Below are 20,193 nucleotides of genomic sequence, written 5' to 3' on the forward strand. Positions count from 1 at the left end.
AAACCGAGGCTGATTTAAAATAATTCACAGAAGCATAATAGACTCAAACATGTGCACATCCAGCCCTTTGAGAAATATCGAAATGGTCTGAAAATTTCAAAACGAAGTTCCAACCTGTCCCCAAGCGAAGCCGTGTCAATTTTGATGAAACCAGCACAGTTGATAAAAACCTTGGGTCCCATGTGACACATTGTGACGAGCTGTGTTCTGTTTTCCAAACGAGTATTGTTCTGCTTCAGAATCTACACAAAATAAAACCACAGTGGTTAATAATGTTATCAATGTTATCTTGCACATACGCTTTACATATCAGCAGCAGAAATGTATACCTTGAGAAGATGTGAACCCTTCCTTGGTCCCAAACCACACACATACTGAACCAGGCTCTGAGTATGAGGGTGTGCGATGGCTCTGTTCACATCTACTCCAACCTCATTAACACGGTTGATGAACTCACAGTAAAGAGCATTGAGCAAATCCTCCTTCACCACATGTTCCTAAGACGGACAAGAGAGGACAAACTATTTTTTACATATGCACTGTATGTAGCTGCAGAAAAAAAACAGCAAGTCATGCTATGATTGAAGATGGCCTATGATTGATGAATTCACATTGACTAATACACGATTACAAGACAGAGATCGAGAAGTGTCTGTCCTGCTTACCCTGTACATTTCTAAGTTTAAAAAATCTTTTTACTAATACTGACATTACAGTGGGACACCGTAAAAACAATTTCACTACAATGGAAAAGGCTTGCATATGAGTTGAGTGCAGAGTTGATAATGAAACTGACATAAATCAAATTTATTATAATTTGTTCCTACAAATGATGCGTTTGACTAGGCTGAAAACTTGACTGAGTGGTTTCTACAGTTTAACTTTGCAGGACAAGCTTTGATTGCAGTAACAGGTGTATATGATGCTACAGAAGAAAACAAAGTAGACAAACATCGCAGTAAAAATCTCATGTTACCCACAAGAGAAAATGAGTAATGGTATCTTTGTAGTGAAGCAGCAGCTGGTATAAAACACATTGTGATACCTAAAAATGCTAAGACAATACTGAGCAAAAAATACAGGGAATATAAAAAAAATTGATTTCAAAAAGCTCTATCTTTGAAAGTACATATTAAAATAAATGGCTTAAGTTTTGCATCCAAAAATGACAACGTTCACAAGGTTAATCTGTCCCTCTCCAGACACACGGCATACATCCATGCAATACTCAAAGTCCCAGACTTTTACGAGCATGTCTGGAGTCAAAGCAGCAACTGCTGTTGTTATGCATTTCACCAGCAACCCTGTGAAACTCAAAAATCCCCTCTTTCTAACATTACAGTAAAAGCATTTTGAATTTGGATGATTCTTTTTGATTTACCCTGTATATACTAGCCAATCAAAAATCAATGTCTTCATTCACTCACCTGCAGTGGGTGTAGTTTGAGGCAGAGAATATCCTCATCAGTGCTGCAGACCTGAGCATACTCCACCAGCGGATCCTGGATCTTCCTGGCTATTGAAACAGCCTGTCGCAGCAACGGAGGATAATCCCTAAAATCAGCCTGCAGACAGAAAGCAACAGGATCACAAGAAATAATGAGAGCTAACACAGGGTTGAAATTGAACACGCTTGCCGGTTGACTAACAAACAATTAAACCACAGACATCTTTGTGTAATTCTATTGTAGGTGACATAACAAATATGTACCTCAGACTTCTTGCTGTTCATGTACAGCGTGGCCAGTTCATTGTCAACAAGTTCCACTCCTACAGCAGGCAGAGAGGACTCCTGCTCAAGCTCGCCGATAGTTCTCTTGATGTCCTCCATTATCATTTGGGCATCTCTGTAAACACGTTCATGTTTTTAACATTTCTGCTCTACATTGTGAATGCTGTTAAAAATGTGTACAAGCATACATCCAGAAAAAACAGGAGGTAATCTGGTGATTTACCGGTTTTCTCCAGCAACAGCTACTACATGAGGTTTCTTGCCTGACAGAAACCTCTTGAGATTTTCAATGTCACTGGCCTGATTAGACACAATTTAAACAAAGACTTTTAAGTGACTTGTTTTCAACAAAAAACCATTACAGAGGTGCTACAGCTGTGTTTTCTGCTTCTACCTTCTTCTCTCTCTCATCCTCCCTGAAGGCGTTCCTCCTCTTCATGAAGTAGGGTAGACGAAGAAAATCCATCACCTCTCCCTCCCCGTTGATCAGAGCACAGAATACTGGAGTATCTCTGCCAGAGTAAAGTTTATATACACGAAAATCTTACTACTTTTTTCGTATATGCTATACTTACTGTGCTTTGCTGAACGCACCAACAACTCAAGCTACTGATATATACACACCTGCTGGGCGCATAGGCTACACCAAGCACTCGGATGCCTTTTCCCTGATTCTCATCCATCAGATCATCATCTTCCTCAACCTGCTGATCTGGCCTGTACGGAGCCACTTTCAGCCAGTTATACAGTCGGCGACAGCAGGACTTCAATGATAAATGGGGGGGGAGGATAAGTCATAATTAGTTTTCAGATTAAAAACACATAGATTTTATATCTACGACATCACAAACGTAGTCCAGCTTCTCAGACTGTGCTCTTTTGATTTTCTGTGCAAGACTGATAGGGAATAATAGCACAAATGGAAGAACAGATCACATCAATGTGATAGAAAATTACCCTGATAATGCTCTCTTTGGCCTCAGCAATCAGTTTGCTCTTAAGCTCCTTGGCCATCTGAGGGTAGAGGAACTGATTGAGAGCTCTTTCTATGGCTAAAGTTCGCTGCCTGTTCCACTCCTGCACCTGGTGACTGAACTCGTCCCTGTAGTAGAACTGTTTGATCTCGTCAAAGTACGTCTGGTCCCCTGCATACCTGTGGAGAAGCACAGAAAAAATGTAAAAAACGTGGACAAAGGGCAGAGTGTCTTAATATTTCCATTAATAATTCAAAAGCCTAATTTTTTCCTGACAAGGATGAGAGAAAAAAAAAATGAAAAAAAGAACACGCTAAAGCCAGAAATTCAAGAAATTAGACTCAACGGGTTTATCCTACTTTACTACTCTTTTATTGCAACATCCAAGCAAGGTTTCTATGCAGGCACTAAAAATGGGACAACCGTTAGTCACATCAGAGCCTGTGTTTGATGTCCAAAGGCCAAGCAATGCTCATTAATTACAAAACTGACAGGATTCGTAAGAATTCAGGATGTTTTATGATGATGCTTTTTTATGATTCTCCTCAAATGGTGAAATAAATCTAAACATTAATGAGCTTAAAATGTGAGCTTAAAAGATTAGCTTAATCATCAAGTCTAAAACAAAAAACACATACACAGTTACTCTTTCTTAAAGAACTATTTCACACCATTGATAAAATTAGTTAAGAAACAAACAGTATTTTAAATGCAAAGGTGCCAGAGACTTTTGACCAAGCTACACTGCACACATGTTTAATTTTCCCAGTGGGATTAATGTTAATAGGGGTTCTGCCTTGTGCTTAGTGGTTGAACTTTACACCAAACAGTTGCCATTAAACTATAAATATTTCAAACAAATTGCGTTTAAAGCACATTCCTATGTGTTTCAGCTTCTGCAGCTAAGCACACCAGAATACTCCAAAGATTTTGATTAATATGCACTAAAAATGTCACTCTATTTACCCTTTAACTCCTATAAGGTCTATGCAGATATCAATGGTAAGTAGCCCCTCATCCTCTGCAAGGCACATCTTCAAGAACTGATCCCCATTCAGTTCTTTTACAGGCTTGTTCTTAAGATACTTGAAAGAGTAGGCAAAGTGAGCTTCGTCTACCTCCTACAGGGAGAAAGAAAGGCAGGGTTAGAAAGAGCACGGTTTATATGTCTTTTTTTTTTTTTTTACCAAATTCTTATAAATAGCTGTGTACCTTTTTGCCCTTTTTTGTAGGTTTGATGTTAACCTTGGCTCTCTCCTGAAAGGTCTGTCGGAGAACATGTCTGACCAGAGGTTCCCGAGCAATCTGCATGGCTACCATATACCTAGTTCCCTCCAGCACTGCCTCTGGAGTAGAGAACTGACTGCAAACGTAATCTTTGGCCAGCTCTACGGGCTCAGCAGGGAACTGCTCTGTCTCGTGACGTTGGTAACTGTCCCTCAGATTTTCTCCAAATTGCTCTGGAGTTAAACCAAACTTTTTAGCCAAGCCATCTGCAGAGAGAAAGAAAGCAGAAAAGAGTTAGTAATCCTCCTAAACCACTGAGATTACATTTTCCAAAGCAGAAAGGGAGACTAACCAAGTCCCACGCTCTGGCAGATGCTGTACATATCCCTACGGGATGCCAACTTGAGATCAGGTCCTTTCTGCTCTTCTTCTTCTTCTACCTCTAATTCCTCCTCATCTCCTAAAGAAAGAGCCATGGTGATTTTTATTTATGTATATATATATATACACACAGACAACACAAAGTTTCTTCGTGAAGATTATTTTTTTTTAAATCCACAAAAGCTATCCATTATTTAGTGAACCACGTTTTTCTTACCATCCTCTGACACTTCTTTGATCTTCTTGAGCCTCTTCTTGTTGGCTTTGGCAGCGTTCTGCATCTTGGGGATGTCTCGTCCGTAGTAGAGCAAAAAGTGATTGTAGACATCACCCAGCTCTTCAAGAGTCTGTACATCCTTCAGCCTTGAATAAGGACAAAACAGAATTTCAGAGGAGAAATTAAATAAACGATTACTTTTCTAGCCTACGTTTCACCAGTAGGCTCAGTAGTGCTATAAAGTCATACCTCTCCATGTCAGTGGTGTCCAGAGGACGAATACCATCGGCCAAAGGTTTGTCAGGGTCAGCAGAGATCTGCTCAAACTGATAAGATTGCATCTTCTGAAACAGACGGGTCAGGTTCTGCTTCCGGGTCTTTAGCTGAGTCCACTGGTGAGTGGAAGAGGAAAATATTAAAATCAAGAAACCAGAAAACCAGAAATTTTTGCTGTTTTTTTAATGCAGCTACTGGAAGCAACGTAAACGATTACTGACGGATTAGTCTGTATCCATTTCTTATTTGACAAAGCAATTATACCTTCTCATCCCACTGCCACACTTTCCACAGGTCATTGATGTTGAGCTCTGGTTCAACATATTCTTTTCTGTAGAAAGCTATAAAAGGAACCTGGGGAAAAAGATACAAGAACTCTTTACAGTGTCCCATATTTTACTCATATTAAAATAACACTGACAAGCTTGTATCTTGAAAGGAATATGCAGCTCACTCTACCTCAAATTGTTGATTCCTCATGAAGTTAAGGGCCTCTTTGATCTTGGCAATTGTGCTGGGACCTTTTCTGCTGAAGTTTGTGGTTGTGCCCCTGTCTAGGTAATCTGTGCTCTCCTGTTAAAGGCATAAAAAATATTTCAGTGAGGCTTCAGGAAATTATGCATCTCTCATCTGAGTTCCTGTATAAAATATCTGCGGTTTTTTCCTCGTCTCTTAAGGACATGACTTTCAGACATTGTTAATCTGCTATAGACAGTTCTTCTGTCCTTCAGAACAAAAGGAACAAATGCCACAGCATGCTAAAATTTGCCAGAATGCCAATAAGCTCTTTGGAAATCACCTTGGTGCAAAGATACTATTTTATGGCTGTTACATTGTGAGATTCAGCAAGAGAAATGAGAAAATATTATGTGTGTGCAACAGTCTTCTAGTAACAAAATGCTAGAAAATACTATTTAAAATTGGCTCTTTGCCAAGTTGTCTATTGTGTGTAGAATACCGGTTCACTCCTTGAGTTACGAGCCTTTTTATGCTTGAATGATTCATAGTTCAGTGTTAAGTAGTTAAACGAAAAAAACATTCCTGAAACTGCTAAGGTACAAGGGCTGGACTGAAAATGAGTGAAAAAGTAGTCAATGCCCAAAGAAAGGCTTTGAAAGATCTTCAGGAAACCTGGAGAACTATTGCACAAGACAAATCTAAAGAAATGAGGAGTGGCTCAAGACTTTTGCACAGTACTGTATGTATGCCACGGGACATGAAGCCTCTACCTGCATGGAGATTGTAAGAGTGGAAAACCCATGTCTGAAGATCCATTCTGCTTCCTCTTCCAGCTCATCATCCTCAGCAGGTTTGACAGGAATAGCTCGCAGCTACAAGCCAGAAAACGAGCAGTCATGAAAGCAGCCTCAGGTTCGCACAGAATAAGTACGTTTACAATAAATGAACCCCAAAACACACACCTGGAACCGCTCAGGCATGTCTGTGGAGCGGATCTCATTGTCCTGGTCAGTCATGTGACTACTTTCGAGCTCACTTGGCTCGTAGATCTCAAAAATGCTTTTCCTCCCCAGCCTCCTCTTAGTTTGCTTCTTGGGTCGGTCCCAGCCCTCTTCATCTTGATCCTCTTCCTCCTCCTCACCCTGGTCATATGCATCAGCATCAAAGTCAGCAAAGTCAAAGTCGCCACCGAAAATCTCCTGAGCTTCCTGGAGCGCACTGTGGAGACACAGAGAGAGAGCTTGTGACTTTTTATTTTGTGTTTAGTTTGATTAAATATTTCACACTAATTGACACTTGAGACAAAATAACTGAATGCAAAGGAAATAATAGAAAAGTGCATTACCCTGCACTGAATTATCTTTTTTTTTTTTTAGAAAGGAATAAATCACCCAAAGATCTTCAGCATAAACCAACACTCACGCATCAGTGTATCCTGAGAACTTCTTGCCCCTCTTTTTGGTGATGGGCTGGCCATCATCATCCACAATGAAGTCATCGATATCTGTGGAAGTATAACACAAACTTACAACCCCACAGCCCAATCCAATAGAACATCTCAAATAAAATGTGTTACTTTCTCATTATTTTTTAAGACTCCAACCTGATTCTTCATCCTCTCCTTCTTCATCATCATCAGGCTGTTGCAGAGGTTCATCAACAGCCTCGCCTTCCTCCAGCTCCCCTTCACCATCCGGATAAAAGATCTCATCTGCGATCAAGTCCTTCTCGTCATCATCTTCATCATCATCCAGTGTTTTTACACGGTCATATTTCTTCTTCTGTGATTCAAGACAAGTCAGTTCAGGTGGATTCAACTCTTTCAAGTGTACAAAAGTGACTTGAAATTGTTAGATGTAAGGGTAAAAATAAAAATGTAGACAGGAACTTACCCTCCTTTTCACTTTGACACCCAAGTTTTCCTCAATTAGGTCAAGGTCGTCATCATCCAGGTAGTCATCGTAGCCTGCAAAGGTGAAAAGTCTTAAACAGAGGAAACAACTTCAAGCTACCACTGCCAAAGCATGTCTATTCCAGTGTTTAAATACAAGACTGGAAATATTTTTTAATGTAGATATAAAGATTTACTTGACACATTAACACCAGAGTCACTGAAAATCCCATTTTGTCACTTCCTATAAGAACAGCAAATAACTCATCTGTGTTAGACCTTTACTTTCTTTAAAAATGGACAACATGAATGTTAACTGTAAAGCACACCAGCAGAGAACTAGCATCGCATCAAACATCATCCGCCTGGGTAAACACTGGGATGCATCTGGATCCACAACATATGGAGCTAAATGTGAAAGATGCAACATGTGGCCAACAGATGCCTGGAATCTGTTTAAGGTCAGCTCTCATTATTTAGAAACATATTTTCCCCTGACTTTAAATTCTACTGTGCAAAAAGAAAGGCCATAACACTGAAAACTGCAACTACAGTATAAGAAAACAGTCATAAATTTCAATCTATTGCCTCATTAACTATATCTGTATTATATTAGAAATACACTACTGGCTGAGGTACCTGTAAAAATGACAATATGAGGCTATTTTTCAGTTAAGATGTGACAGAATATACTTTGTTTATCCTATATTTGTAAATAAAATGTACTTTTCTGCCAGAGCAGGCATCAGAATTTCAGAGATTTAATATTATGCTAAGAACATAATTGAAAATGTTATATCTTAAAATCTATCAGTGCTCCTTGCTCAACCACCTAAGTAAAAGGTACCGCTTTTCCAAAATTACTAACCTCATTTAACATTTTTCTACTACTTAATTTTTGCAGTAACCTTTAATATATTTGTATATTTAATGTCAACTTCTCAAGCAACCGAGCCAAATGATCACAATTAATGAAGCAATGTGTTTATACAGACTACATTTGGTCTCAGAAAGAAAGAAAGAAATACAAAAAAAGCATTTATAATAGGGCAGGAGTGTCAACTCATTACCGTAGAAAAGATATAGTCAAATGTTTTCACTTTTGAGGCCTTACTGCACCTATAACTCGAATCAGCATATCATTTGTTCTGATGTTGGTACTCTAGATTAACCTGCTAATGAAGCCATAATATTGGGTAAATTTGTGTATTTGTGGTAAGAAAAACAAACTTTAAAACTCTGTTGTGGGCAAAGTCACTAAACCTTTGAAAGCACTTTTGAACAGACTTGATTAGTGATTTAATGCATACAGTTTTTCTGTCCTGGAAACCACTGGCCTGAACGTTAAGACTCCACTAAACATACCATGTGGTGGCTGGCAAACAACACCATAGGATAAAAACGACATCACACCTGCTGTTGCAAGTCACCATTTCTAATGGTCATGCACCCCTCGATTTTTGTAACCTGATGCATAGTGCTGCCGCTGCTGGGTTGGGGACACATTGTCACACCCGATCGTGTCAGTTTTGCAATTTTTTAATGATGTATCAGTACAGAAGCTGAGAGTTGTTGCAACTGCTTAAAAAGACAGATTTTCTGGAAAAACAGGCACTGCCTTTAATTTTCCTTTACATGGTCTCCTGAATAATAGGTGTTGTCTGAGTGGCACCACCTATTATTCAGGAGAATACTGCAGCTGCTACCAGCGCTATAATGGCGAACATAGATGGATAAATGGATTTGATTGTGTCATGACCTTCTCAGCAGAGTGCAGAGTGACCAAAGTGGTGGGTATACTGTGGCCTTATGGTTCTCCTTCAATGCATTACTTATAGGATTCAAAATTGCTGCTTAGTAGGGTACCAACATGGCTGCAAGACTGAAGTAACCAAGATCATCTTCCACTCACTAATATGGTGTGATATGGCATAATAATGGGGCATGGGTGTTTTCACTCTATTGACTGGACAGGTTAAATAGATATATGTAATTAATCACACGGGTTTAACAATTTTTTAAAAACACCAGGTGAACTTACTGCGCTTTTTTTTATGTCGACGCCTCACTTCCTCCTCTGAATCACTCCCCCCGCCACTTCCACTTTTTTCTGCTTCTTCCTCCTCTTCTACCTCGTCTCCATCATCAATGAAGCCACGTAAATTCCCTTTCTCATCCTGGTCTTCTGGGTTATCGTCTTCTTCCTCTTCATCTGCTGAGAAATGACAGATGAGGGGTCCACATGCCATACAACTTCAACACACATTCCCAAAGTTAAAGAAATCAGATCTTACCATCTTCTTCCAAAAATCTCTGGTTCTTCTTAGGTTTTAAGTCCTTCTCCTCAAACTCCTCCTCTGACTCTTCTGCCTCACTTTCAATAAAGTCCGACATGACTGCTGTTCCTGAGAAAGGGTTTAGAATGCTATTAATAAAAATGTCATCAATCAGGCAATATTGGGTTCTCCCAAAATTCTCCTGACAAAAGCCATATACACACAAATCTTGCATTATACTGGATAACATTGTGCTAGAATAAGAAATGTAATCCTTAATATAAATATTTCTTAATGTCCCTTTAAACTATTACATTTTTTTTTACATATCTCAATGTATTACCAAAGATGTTATAATGTCTCCTGTATTACATATAGATTATTCATCAGGTTATTACTGATTATTAATGACTTTGTGATTAATATGATAACAATTTGATAGTAATGTATAATAGTGCTGTGCAGGAATTTTGATTCTTTACTTTCTTTCTAATTTCTTCGTATTCTGCTAAAAAAGTGTTGCAGTGATTTATTGAGAGAAATGTAAACAAAATATTTGATATGACCACCTTTATTCTTCAACACAGCCTGGACTCTCTTAATCTACAGAAACCTCTTTTAACCCTATGCTATAATATTCCACATAATCTAACCCCCCGAGAAATGTTACTACACGTCGAGTTTGATGCAGCCAGCAGCTATTATGATTGTCAGTTCAGCATCTTCAATTCTGGCTACTTTTTTGCTGCACTTTTAAAAAAGATTATCAGTGAAAGAAATAACAATAATTGCCACAGTATAAAGAATAAAAATCAGTATATATATATATATATATATATATATATATATATATGGTCTCACAAATGTCAACAGATTTCTGGAGGGAGATTGCTAAAACTACCTAAATGGACGTGATGGAATATACGAAGTAGAAAATCCTGAGACACATATGTGTACGTTTGAAGAAAAAAAAGAAAAGAAAAAAAGACCACAACAAAGAGTGGGGCATTTCTCATATCCTGTGTCAGGTGTTTGATGATTTTTCTTCTTATTTCTTGAGGACATGTCTTCCAGATATTGTTTATCTGCTGTAGATAGTTTTCCTCAACTATTTATGAATATACTACACACCATGCTGAGCTAAGTATAAAGAAATGAGGGTTTAGCTTCAGACTTTCACAATAAAGCGAAAGATTACATCTGAAAACGATGCCTTTTGAGAGCTTCATAAAACATGTGTGTGTAATGTTGAGAAACAACGCCTAACGTTAACAGCAACAAAAGGGTATATTTTAGTCAGCCCTTTGAATGATTTTATTCTCTAGCACTGTTATAATGCCAGAAAGACTTAACAAGCGGGCTTTAACAATGACTTCACCTAGTCATGTCGCAATGCGTACACACACACGCACACATACAAAACACTGGCCGTGATTACCGTACAAACAGCATACTTGCTTTAAATATAACGGTAGAATGAGTTATCCGGGTGAAATCTTCAAGTTAAAGGAGTAAAAGGTTGTTGTATAAACATTTTTTGTTAATAAAGGTAGCTAAAGCTAACGTCTTCGCTAGCAACGAACGAGGTTAAACGACAATTAGCAATGCTAATAAACTAGAAAGGAACGTTGCAGCTAGTACAACGGTGGCACGTTGTTGCTTTGAAACGTGTTGGCAATAAAAGGCTGCTGTACCTAAAGTAAATTCACCATTGCATAAATTAACCAAGGCCTCCAAACCAACTTCGCAGTTTAACGTTGGCTAGTTAACGCTTTAGCATGTCGATGTGTTAGCCTGGCATTAGCTGGGAGGACAACAACAGCCATCAGCATTAGTACTAACTACTTGAAAAAGAAGACATCGCAGTGAAGACATAGCACATAATCACGCTAAAAGAAACTGACTTACACGTCTCAGTGGGGTAGCGTACTCCGAATATATTAACGGTAACAACTGAGTTGTATTGTATGTTATATTTCAAAGCTTGCACTCGTAAAAATGGCCGAGAACGAGCGGCGTGATGACAATTCCGGGATGCAGTAAGGGAACTTCCAACCTCTTCCGTTGCAAGTTAACACCCTGTGACGTTCTGTATCGAAGCTCGATACAGAACGAGGGGACGAGGGGGGCGTTTCCGCGAGGCTTCCTTCATTTATGGGAGGAGCTGAAAATGATGACGTCCGAAGCCTCGCTGCCCGGCTGTACCACGTGACTGGTTCATGAAGTGGTTCGAACTTTGCCGCGAGCTATGACAGATATAAACCCCTCAGACTTCATTCAAAAATGTGGGTGTTTGATGGAGAGTTGCGGTTAGTGAGAGTTTGGAGACAGTTTGGAGGTTTATGAGAGTGAGGAGAGAAAGTCAGGAGAGAATGGAGCCAGCTAAGAAGAGGAGGATGTCCTCCCCTGTGTGGGAACATTTTGATTTTATTCCTCCCAACAAGGTATGTAAATTTCTACAGAAGATGTATTTTCATAATACTGATGGTGCAATACAATTTATGTTAAGCGGCTTTACTTTTGTACAAGGTGAAGTGTTTGCTATGTGCCAGGGAGCTGGGATATAACAACAACACCTCATCCATGCTTAGGCACTACAGAGCTTTGCATGAGAATAGGAGGAACACCAATTGTGGAGCAAGACCAGGTGAGCCATCAAATGCCATGATAATATAGCATGCAGTAATGTTACTAAATGATATAACAATATTATACAGCTGTTATAAGTTACGTGTGCGATATTTATATTTGTGCTTTGTTTTTGTTGTCTTTCCTCAGGAGAACAATCTCAAATAGATGAAGACCTGGTTAGCATGGTGATTGAGGACTCCCAGCCATTTAGCATTGTGAAGGACAAAGGATTTAAAAGACTTGTTAAATCATTAAATCCTAGCTATGTTCTCCCCACTAAAAGGTCATAAAAGCAGTGAAAATGTAGTTTTTACAGAATAAAATGTGAACAGGCAGGACTGAGGCTCAAAGCCTCAGTGTGTAGCTGTCCATACCTCAACGTTACAAAAGCACAACTACTGTCCATACCCCAACCACACCTCACCTCACAGTAAATTATCATTTCCATTTTAAGCATTTCCAAATATTCATTTTCTATACTGCCAGTATAAATATACACAGTATACTGCCATCACTACAATATACATGTTTTACACACTCCTTTTGTTGTTGACATTTACAGGCTGTGTGCAAAAGGCCACACTCTTCAAATTCATGCCAACTAATATTTTTGCGTCCAGTAGGTGTCCTACTAGAGCAAATGAAGCCTCAAGAAGCTTTGCGCTGGGGTGAACCAATTGGATGAAAAGCTTCAGTGCTTCATGAAGCTTCATCTGCCCATCACTACCCTGCGGTTTACCTCGATTCTATACACACATAAACAACTAAAATAACACCATGCCATATGACAACCTTTACTATCGTTAAGGTATTTTTCCTAGTATAAATATCATTTAAATATAGCACAGAGATGCCAAATAGTACGCTTAAATAACCCCAAAACCAAATAAGACCGCGCAGTTGCTGTTCCGAGCCGCTAGAGGCGCTGTCTCCTGAGCTCAACACTGGCTTACTGTACGTTTTTAATGACGTAGCGAAAAAAAAAGCAAATCTCTGAGAAGGATCAGCGGCTGGATGTGCTTGGCTTTTATACGAAGAAGGAATGGGTAAATTAAACTGTGAAAGTATGCCACGCTTTGTACAGGCCATTTTGTTGTTGTTTTCCTGTGTGTTTGGACTCTCCCTTGGCACGGAACTGAGCTTTGTGACCTGCGGATCAGTCATTAAACTGTTGAATTTAAAGCACAACGTGAGACTACACTCGCACGACGTACGCTACGGGTCCGGTAAGTTTGCTGTCATAACTAATCTTTTCATTCATAAACACTCGTGTTTTTCAGCTAACAATAACTACAGTTATTTTCCTTCATAACTAAGTTTGCATTGTTGGATAAAAATACAATTCTGACTTTTTAATGTTCATCCATTAACTGTGTCAGTGTGAGTTTGTCATAATGTTCAACTTAACTCCATCATGTTTGCAGTTAAATGTGACACGTTTTAGGAGGTCAGCTCAATTTCTAAGGTTTGCTGGTGAGACAAATAAAAACGTTTATGTGCACAACCACAGTTAGAACACAGTTACGACTGTTTCTGTTTCTTTGTGGTCTTTTATTGACAGACAGAAGAAGCGAAGGTGAAATCACATCTCCAACACAAAATGCAGCCCCTCTAAGTCAGCAGCATAAACTGTGTTTACACTGGTTCTTTCCATCTGTACTAGCTGACAGAGCAAGAACCCAGGGTGGTGTTAAATATGTGCAAGTACTAGTCAGCGATAGAGGTTTAGAGGTATGTATGAGTTATAACAACCCCATAAACTCTGAGTACAGATGCAAATGACACCTGTACACAGTAAAATACTATCATGATATGTTTCCAAGAAGATGGATGGTATCATGATACAACAATAATCAATAAGCTGGTGCCCTTGCAATGAGAATCAGCGCCTCTGAGTCTGAGGCCTTGATCCTCAGCTGGAAAAGGTTGGAAGGCACACTCCTGGTCAGGAAGTGGAGATGTTCAAGTATCTTGGGGTCTTGTTTATAAGTGAGGGGGGCGATTGCTGGAGATTGGCGCCCATGGTACCAGTCCATTGTAATGAAGTGAGAGCTGAGTGTAAAAGCGAACCTGTTGATTTACCAGTGAATCTTCACCCCTACCCTCACCAGCAGCCATGAGCTCGGGGTAGGGGTCGTCACAGCAGATCATCTGCCACCATGTCACTCTTTTTTCCTCTGTAAGAAACTCTGCATGTCCTCAGCCTTGTCTCTCTAACTTTGTCTCTAAACTGCTTGACCTCATGTCTCCCTCTAATATATTAATTTCTAATCCTGTCCATTCTGGTCACTCCCAACAAAAATCAAAGCATCTTCTACTCTGCCACCTCCAGCTCAGCACCCTGTGTTTTTGTCAGTGTCACTGTCTTCAAACCATACATCACACCAGGTCTCACTGCCATCTTGTAAACCTTTCCTTCTCACACTTGCCGCGATCCTTCTGTCACAAATCACCCCTGATATTCGTGACGTTTCATTCCTTTTGTCTCCAGTGAATACCTCCACCTCTACTGTTTCCTATTAGAGTACCTGCATGTTTTAATCCTAATATCAGCATTTGGCACTGGTGTATGCAATAATGCGTCACAAAAGGAAATAACAAGAAATGTTACTGTATACTCAGAAAACTCTAGGTATAACATTGTTTCACCACACTGACTTGTAGTTGCACACCAGCATATGGAATTGCTGTTTGCCAAAAACCGACCAATAAAGCAAACCTAACCTTCATCACATACACAAAGTTCATAAGTTATGCAGAGGACTGGTTTTAAATAACAATCTTCTATTCTGGATGAAATTTTATTTTTTTATTTGAACTGTCTCTAATATCTTTAACAATCCTCTGCTGACTGTGTCTCTGAGGCAGGTAGTGGACAGCAGTCTGTAACAGGGGTTTCTGCAGTAGAAGACAGCAACAGCTATTGGAGTGTTCGCGGGACCAGTGATGCCTTGTGCCACAGAGGTACCCCAGTTAAGTGTGGGCAGACGATTCGCCTCACTCATGTCAACACAGGACGTAACCTGCATAGCCACTACTTCGCCTCCCCGCTGTCATCTAACCAGGTGGGTGGTGCGAGAAGTACAAGGGAAAAGCTGAGAGCTTTGGGGCTATGTGTGGGATTTACCAGGTTTCTCTTTGCAAAAATTGGGGAAGGATGTCAGTGTGTAGAAGATGGACTTTATTTTTTTTTCTTCTTAATCAAAAAAGCTGATAATAAATTTAGGAATTAGGAAGATTAGGAAAAACACTGAAGCGATAAACAGCTGTAACATTTATTAATGTGTAGTCTTGTGTAAACACACACACACACACACAGACACACAAAAACAGGGTGCCTTTCACTTTTATTCAAAACTAAACCAACATTTTTGCAGTGAACCTGAGTTGACAGCAGCTTTTATACTTAACAAACTCTCTGGGAAAACAGCCTCGGGTCAGCATAAAACTCCCAAATCCTGAGAAAGTGTGAGAACACTGTCTGACCAAAGTGTCAGAGGGTTGGAAGACGCGTACCTTAGGAAAACAGAAATTTTAGTTTATATTTCTTTACATTTAATATCTGAGATATTAAAATATAATAAAAAGAAGTGCAATTACAACTGTACATCATATTTTTTCTACATGATAAAGAAATGCTGAAATTGTAATAATTGGGTGTAACAATATATAACCTCCACACACTGTCCAGCTTATCATCATTTTTTATTGACTTACAACATTTCAGTCTGTGTGACCTTCGTCATGTACAAAAAAAAAACAGTTTCCTGGCTAGACATCTCACACTGCATACTATCAATCAGGTAATGAATGAGTCCACTCGAAACTTCAACACAATCTTCAAAAAGCCAAATAACATTTAACATCACCACCTGATCCGAAAACTGGACCATCCATGTCTCCTATTCTGAAATTGTCACTTAAATTCATAAATTACCTCAACTATAAAACCAGTTTACAACAAATATTCATACTTTGGACAAATCAGTGGTGTATATTTTTAAAAAAATTCCAACATCCCAATATTAACAAATCACATCTCAAAACAAATCTAATTAAAAAAAAATATGAAGAAACTACATTGAGTACAAGTTCTGCAAATTCTTTTCTCTTCAATAATAAATCCCCAGGGGGTGCTGGCACATGCTCAATTCCACAAAATTGTAATGTTACATATTATTAAAATGGGCTGCTATCGCATAATATTTATGAAAGTGGCAAATCGCATTTGCCACTTTCATAAATTTGTAATCACACTTATAGTCTGAAAATATTTACCGGTAGGTGGATGAAAAAAACTATGTGGTTTTACTAGTATGGCACTGGGAACAGTTTCCACACCTATAATTTCCATTTGTATGGGGACTCAGAAGGATCTGGCATGGCTGATCGTATCACGTTTTCTTGGCCAATAAATTTCTGGGTGTGTTTTGAGTGATCTAAAAATTAGTGGAAAAGCTTGCTTTGTGAGTTACAAGATTGATTCAGCCAGATCGATTCTGATTGAAAGATTAGTTTATCCGGTCAATAGCCAATAATAAACATTCCTATAATAATTTTTAAGCTTTTAGTACAACTGTATATCAATGTGAAATTAGCACAATAGTAAATAATTTCATGTACATAGACAACTATGACCGCATAATATACACTTTATATTGTCAGGAGCTCTCATCCACTCATGAAGCCCAGTAATTTGGTATGAGTGGTACTAGTACACCATTCAGTGGACTGGGATGTATTTCACCGAACCTTTGGTGATGAGATAAGACACCAGATAAAAAAAAAAAAGGTATACATGGCGTTGTGATCTATTAACTGATAAATATTAAAATCTGTGAAGGTTGTTTAACACAGTCAACAGCTATATTTACGCAGCTGGAAAACTGCAAAGGACAGAATAAGGATTTTTGAAAAATCTAAAAATTAAAAAAAAAAGGAAACCATCACTTTCTTTCTCAGGCCCAGAAACTGTTTGGTGACCCCTGGCAACCACAACCAGCAATGCCTCGTGTCATCGGGGTACCCCGTTTAAGTCTGGGCAGATTTGCCTCGGTCATGTCAAAAGATGAGTGATTTGCACATCTGGATTTTTCATATATAAAATCCAAACATGTAAATTAGATTCAGACAGTATCCCACACTGCACAAGTCCCAGGGGCAGCCCCATTCACACAGGGGCAACCACAGTCACACAGGCCTAGAAACCACTTGGAAACCCCTGACAACCACAAGTTGCTAGGAAAAAAGCTGTATTCCCCGACGCTAACCACAAACGAATAAATTTTTTTAATTTCAGTTGGTCTAGTGTTTGCTGGAGGTTGCAAGGATTTTGGTTTGCCAGGGTACTCCCCGACTGACTTCTAGGTCTGTGTGACCGAGGCTTTAGATGCAGTAAAGAGCAGGACATTGGTCAGATATGGACAGGCGATTGCATCTGCAACAGATTTGTTCTCACTCCAGTAAATACCCCTGAAAAAACAGACCGAAGCTGGTTAAGCTTCTGAATAGGATGTGATGTGCACATTCAAGCATCCATGCATGTATCTTCTAAACCATTTATCAGAGTCAGAGTGTGATTAAGACTTAGCTCAAATGTTATAGGGGGAGAGGGAGAATACACCCAAGAAAGATCACCAGTTCATCACAGGTAATAGCAGCTAATAAAAGAAGAAAAAGAAAAAAGTTACAAATTCTATTAAAATGTCAGTGGTAAAAAAGTTCAAAGTTAATCGTTGAATGTTATTTAAGTTTTAATGATTTAAGTTGGCATGACTTTATCTCACATCACTGAGTTATCCACCACCTTTGGAATTTCACTGTCCTCAGCTATTATCAGAAGGTACTTTGAGTTGTTCCTTTACTTCCCAGTGGGTTGCCATGTTTGATTTGGCACAGAGTTTATGCCACATGCCCTTCCTCACACAAACCTCCCATTTATCTGATCTTGGGACAGGCACTAGCAGCACGCTAGCTCGTGACCACCTGAGGCTAGGTTTCTGCCAGTCTCCAAACAAATGGTTTTTTCACATGTCAGGCAAATGTGTTGTCCACTGCATCACATGTAAGATGATTAAAGGGCATTCAAGCAGTCTTGACATATTCTTTTGATAAATATTAAGCAAATAACCCCCTTTGTTTTCATTTGGATTTGGAGGGAAATGAGCCTATCGGGTCAAAAGGGTGGGGTTATATAGGGTGGATGTATCCTGCAGGTTAAGGAGTTTTACAGAATTGTGATTTAATAATTTTGTTTGGTTTAGGTGAGAGGTGGCACCTTCAGAGTTTACAGGATGCATAATGACCTAATGCTGGCTGTCAATTCTGAAGACAGTTCTATGGGCTCAGTCTAATGTTACATAGATTAGGGGGCTGCCAGGTAAAAGATTGTCTGACTGATCTAGATATTTTCATTCCCACACACAGCTCAGTAATGTCTAGTAAAGTTTAGTCTGCCGTGCATGCATAAAAACATCAGGAGGTTATTTTTTTTAAAAATGTCTGGAACATTGTAGGGTTTCAAAGAGCTTCCACAAAAGAAAGCACCTCATCTTCTTCTTTATTCTGTTTTCACTAGTCCTCTGATCTCTCTCTCCTTTTTCACAGGAGGTGAGCGCATTTGGCGAAAACGGAGAAGGAGACCACCTCGATGAGTGGACGGTTCAGTGTGGGGGATCCGTATGGAAGCGGGAGGAGGCCGTCCGCTTCCGTCACAGGGCCACTGATGCACTGCTGTCTGTGACGGGGGAGCAGTATGGACGACCGATCCACGGTCAGACAGAAGTTCATGCTATGTCAAGCCCCAGCCAGCACAGTCTGTGGAAAGCCATGGAGGGTATCTTCATGAAGCCCAGTGAGAGCCCAGGAGGCAGTCGAGACTACAGTCACCCACACACAGAGTTCTAAACTTCACTTTTCTTTCTCTGCTTCTGTCTTTTTCTATTTTCCTCTCTACCTATTTCTGTCTCTAATTATATCTGTTCCAGCAGTCCCTTTCCTTCACCAGAACATACTTTGGAAACAATACAAGAAACTCATAGATCCAGCAGCTAAGCAGCTACACTCAGACTTAATCTGTGAATGGCACTATAATTTGACTTAAAAGGTACAAGAAGATATTGAGTATTGAACGTACTGTTTTATTGTATTCCAACACTAATGTTGTTTTTTCTTTTGCATTTTGTAACAAGTATGTCAAACAAGAAGTTGTCCTGTTAGCTTTAATTTATTGTTAAACTATAACACAGAAGACACTGCAGGTTTTCCACATAAAAAAAAAAAAAAAAGTCGTCCTGTGTTTAGTTGATCTAAAAAGACATTGTTACAGTTGTGCCTTTATGCTAAAAAAAACATTGTAATTGTTTACATAGTGGAGTCTTTATTGTATTTTATGGTATCTTATACCATGTTTACACAAGTGACAGCGAAGCAGTATTAATACAGAAAATGATTTCCCCCCCCCTTTAAGTCAGTGTTGCATATGATTTACCCCACACTGATAACGCATAAGAAAATAAACAGTTTTTTCTGTGGATATTTGTTAATGTTAAAGGGGACCTATACTCCATATTTTTCAGAATTTAAAGTTCAATATAATCTTTATCTTTATTTATTCTGTCCTCTTCCTTGGTGCAGACCCTCACTTCTCAGACAGCATCTCCCTTACCCCTCCCTTCGAGCCAGCTTTCTTCTGATTGGCTACCTCTTACAAACAGTAGGTCTGCACAACAAGTGGCAGGGATCTGTGCTTATTGTCTGGACTGTATGTCTGTATAAACATGTAAAGGAAAAAATCTGTTAAATAGACTGTAATTTTGACCACATTTAATATGAGCAGAACCCACCATCATATGTAAATGACAGAAAGTTTGGAGAAAATAGGTCCCCTTTAATGTACTGAATGCTGTTTATTATCTTTGTTTGCTCAGAAGTGTAGAGGGAAAGTAGAGTGTATGACATTCATGCTGCCTGTGCATTTATATGTGCTCCAGAGGTTCAAAAGAAAAATGAATCTGCAGTGAATACCTCATATTAAAGAGTTTTTTTTAATGCAAATCATTGTCAGTGTGACTTCTTTGTTCCATTTCTTACATTATACCTTAAAGCAAACTGGAATTAACTTATGAAGT

At 39.1% G+C, this 20,193-nt stretch overlaps 2 protein-coding genes across 3 annotated transcripts in view; one reads left to right on the forward strand and one right to left on the reverse strand.

Moving 5' to 3' along the window:
* The window catches only part of supt6h (SPT6 homolog, histone chaperone and transcription elongation factor), a 21,218-nt gene extending 9,693 nt beyond the window's left edge, over positions 1–11,525 (reverse strand). Inside the window, exons 1-23 of one of the 2 annotated variants that reach the window (XM_084940474.1) lie at positions 11,342–11,525; positions 9,452–9,562; positions 9,199–9,369; positions 7,159–7,232; positions 6,870–7,047; positions 6,689–6,770; positions 6,229–6,484; positions 6,037–6,138; positions 5,267–5,380; positions 5,072–5,161; positions 4,781–4,923; positions 4,532–4,677; positions 4,286–4,393; positions 3,919–4,199; positions 3,673–3,827; positions 2,690–2,885; positions 2,357–2,496; positions 2,127–2,244; positions 1,956–2,032; positions 1,712–1,847; positions 1,428–1,565; positions 330–497; positions 115–242 (exon numbers count right to left, since the gene is read on the reverse strand). In XM_084940474.1, the coding sequence (XP_084796600.1) occupies positions 115–242; positions 330–497; positions 1,428–1,565; positions 1,712–1,847; positions 1,956–2,032; positions 2,127–2,244; positions 2,357–2,496; positions 2,690–2,885; positions 3,673–3,827; positions 3,919–4,199; positions 4,286–4,393; positions 4,532–4,677; positions 4,781–4,923; positions 5,072–5,161; positions 5,267–5,380; positions 6,037–6,138; positions 6,229–6,484; positions 6,689–6,770; positions 6,870–7,047; positions 7,159–7,232; positions 9,199–9,369; positions 9,452–9,551 (3,101 nt within the window). In that variant the 5' untranslated portion in view covers positions 9,552–9,562; positions 11,342–11,525. Of the gene's footprint in view, positions 1–114; positions 243–329; positions 498–1,427; positions 1,566–1,711; positions 1,848–1,955; positions 2,033–2,126; positions 2,245–2,356; positions 2,497–2,689; positions 2,886–3,672; positions 3,828–3,918; positions 4,200–4,285; positions 4,394–4,531; positions 4,678–4,780; positions 4,924–5,071; positions 5,162–5,266; positions 5,381–6,036; positions 6,139–6,228; positions 6,485–6,688; positions 6,771–6,869; positions 7,048–7,158; positions 7,233–9,198; positions 9,373–9,451; positions 9,563–11,341 lie in introns of both variants that reach the window. The other variant, XM_084940472.1, reaches the window with a different exon arrangement.
* Positions 11,526–13,024: 1,499 nt separating this feature from the next.
* sdf2 (stromal cell-derived factor 2) lies at positions 13,025–20,119 on the forward strand. Its single transcript, XM_084940478.1, has 3 exons — positions 13,025–13,290; positions 14,933–15,129; positions 18,671–20,119. The coding sequence occupies exons 1-3, from the start codon at positions 13,107–13,109 to the stop codon at positions 18,968–18,970; spliced, it is 681 nt and encodes a 226-aa protein (XP_084796604.1). The 5' UTR covers positions 13,025–13,106; the 3' UTR covers positions 18,971–20,119.
* The last annotated feature ends 74 nt before the right edge of the window (positions 20,120–20,193 follow it).

The sequence above is a fragment of the Perissodus microlepis genome, chromosome 10 (assembly GCF_051167445.1).
Source record: "Perissodus microlepis isolate ML-2025 ecotype Zambia chromosome 10, ASM5116744v1, whole genome shotgun sequence".
NCBI classification, from domain to species: domain Eukaryota; kingdom Metazoa; phylum Chordata; class Actinopteri; order Cichliformes; family Cichlidae; genus Perissodus; species Perissodus microlepis.

Coding starts and splice junctions, on each gene's coding strand:
- sdf2 (XM_084940478.1), top strand. CDS start 13,107: ATGGGTAAATTAAACTGTGAAAGTATGCCACGCTTTGTACAGGCCATT. Junction 13,291..14,932: donor CGACGTACGCTACGGGTCCG/GTAAGTTTGCTG, acceptor TCTCTGAGGCAG/GTAGTGGACAGCAGTCTGTA. Junction 15,130..18,670: donor CCCCGCTGTCATCTAACCAG/GTGGGTGGTGCG, acceptor CCTTTTTCACAG/GAGGTGAGCGCATTTGGCGA.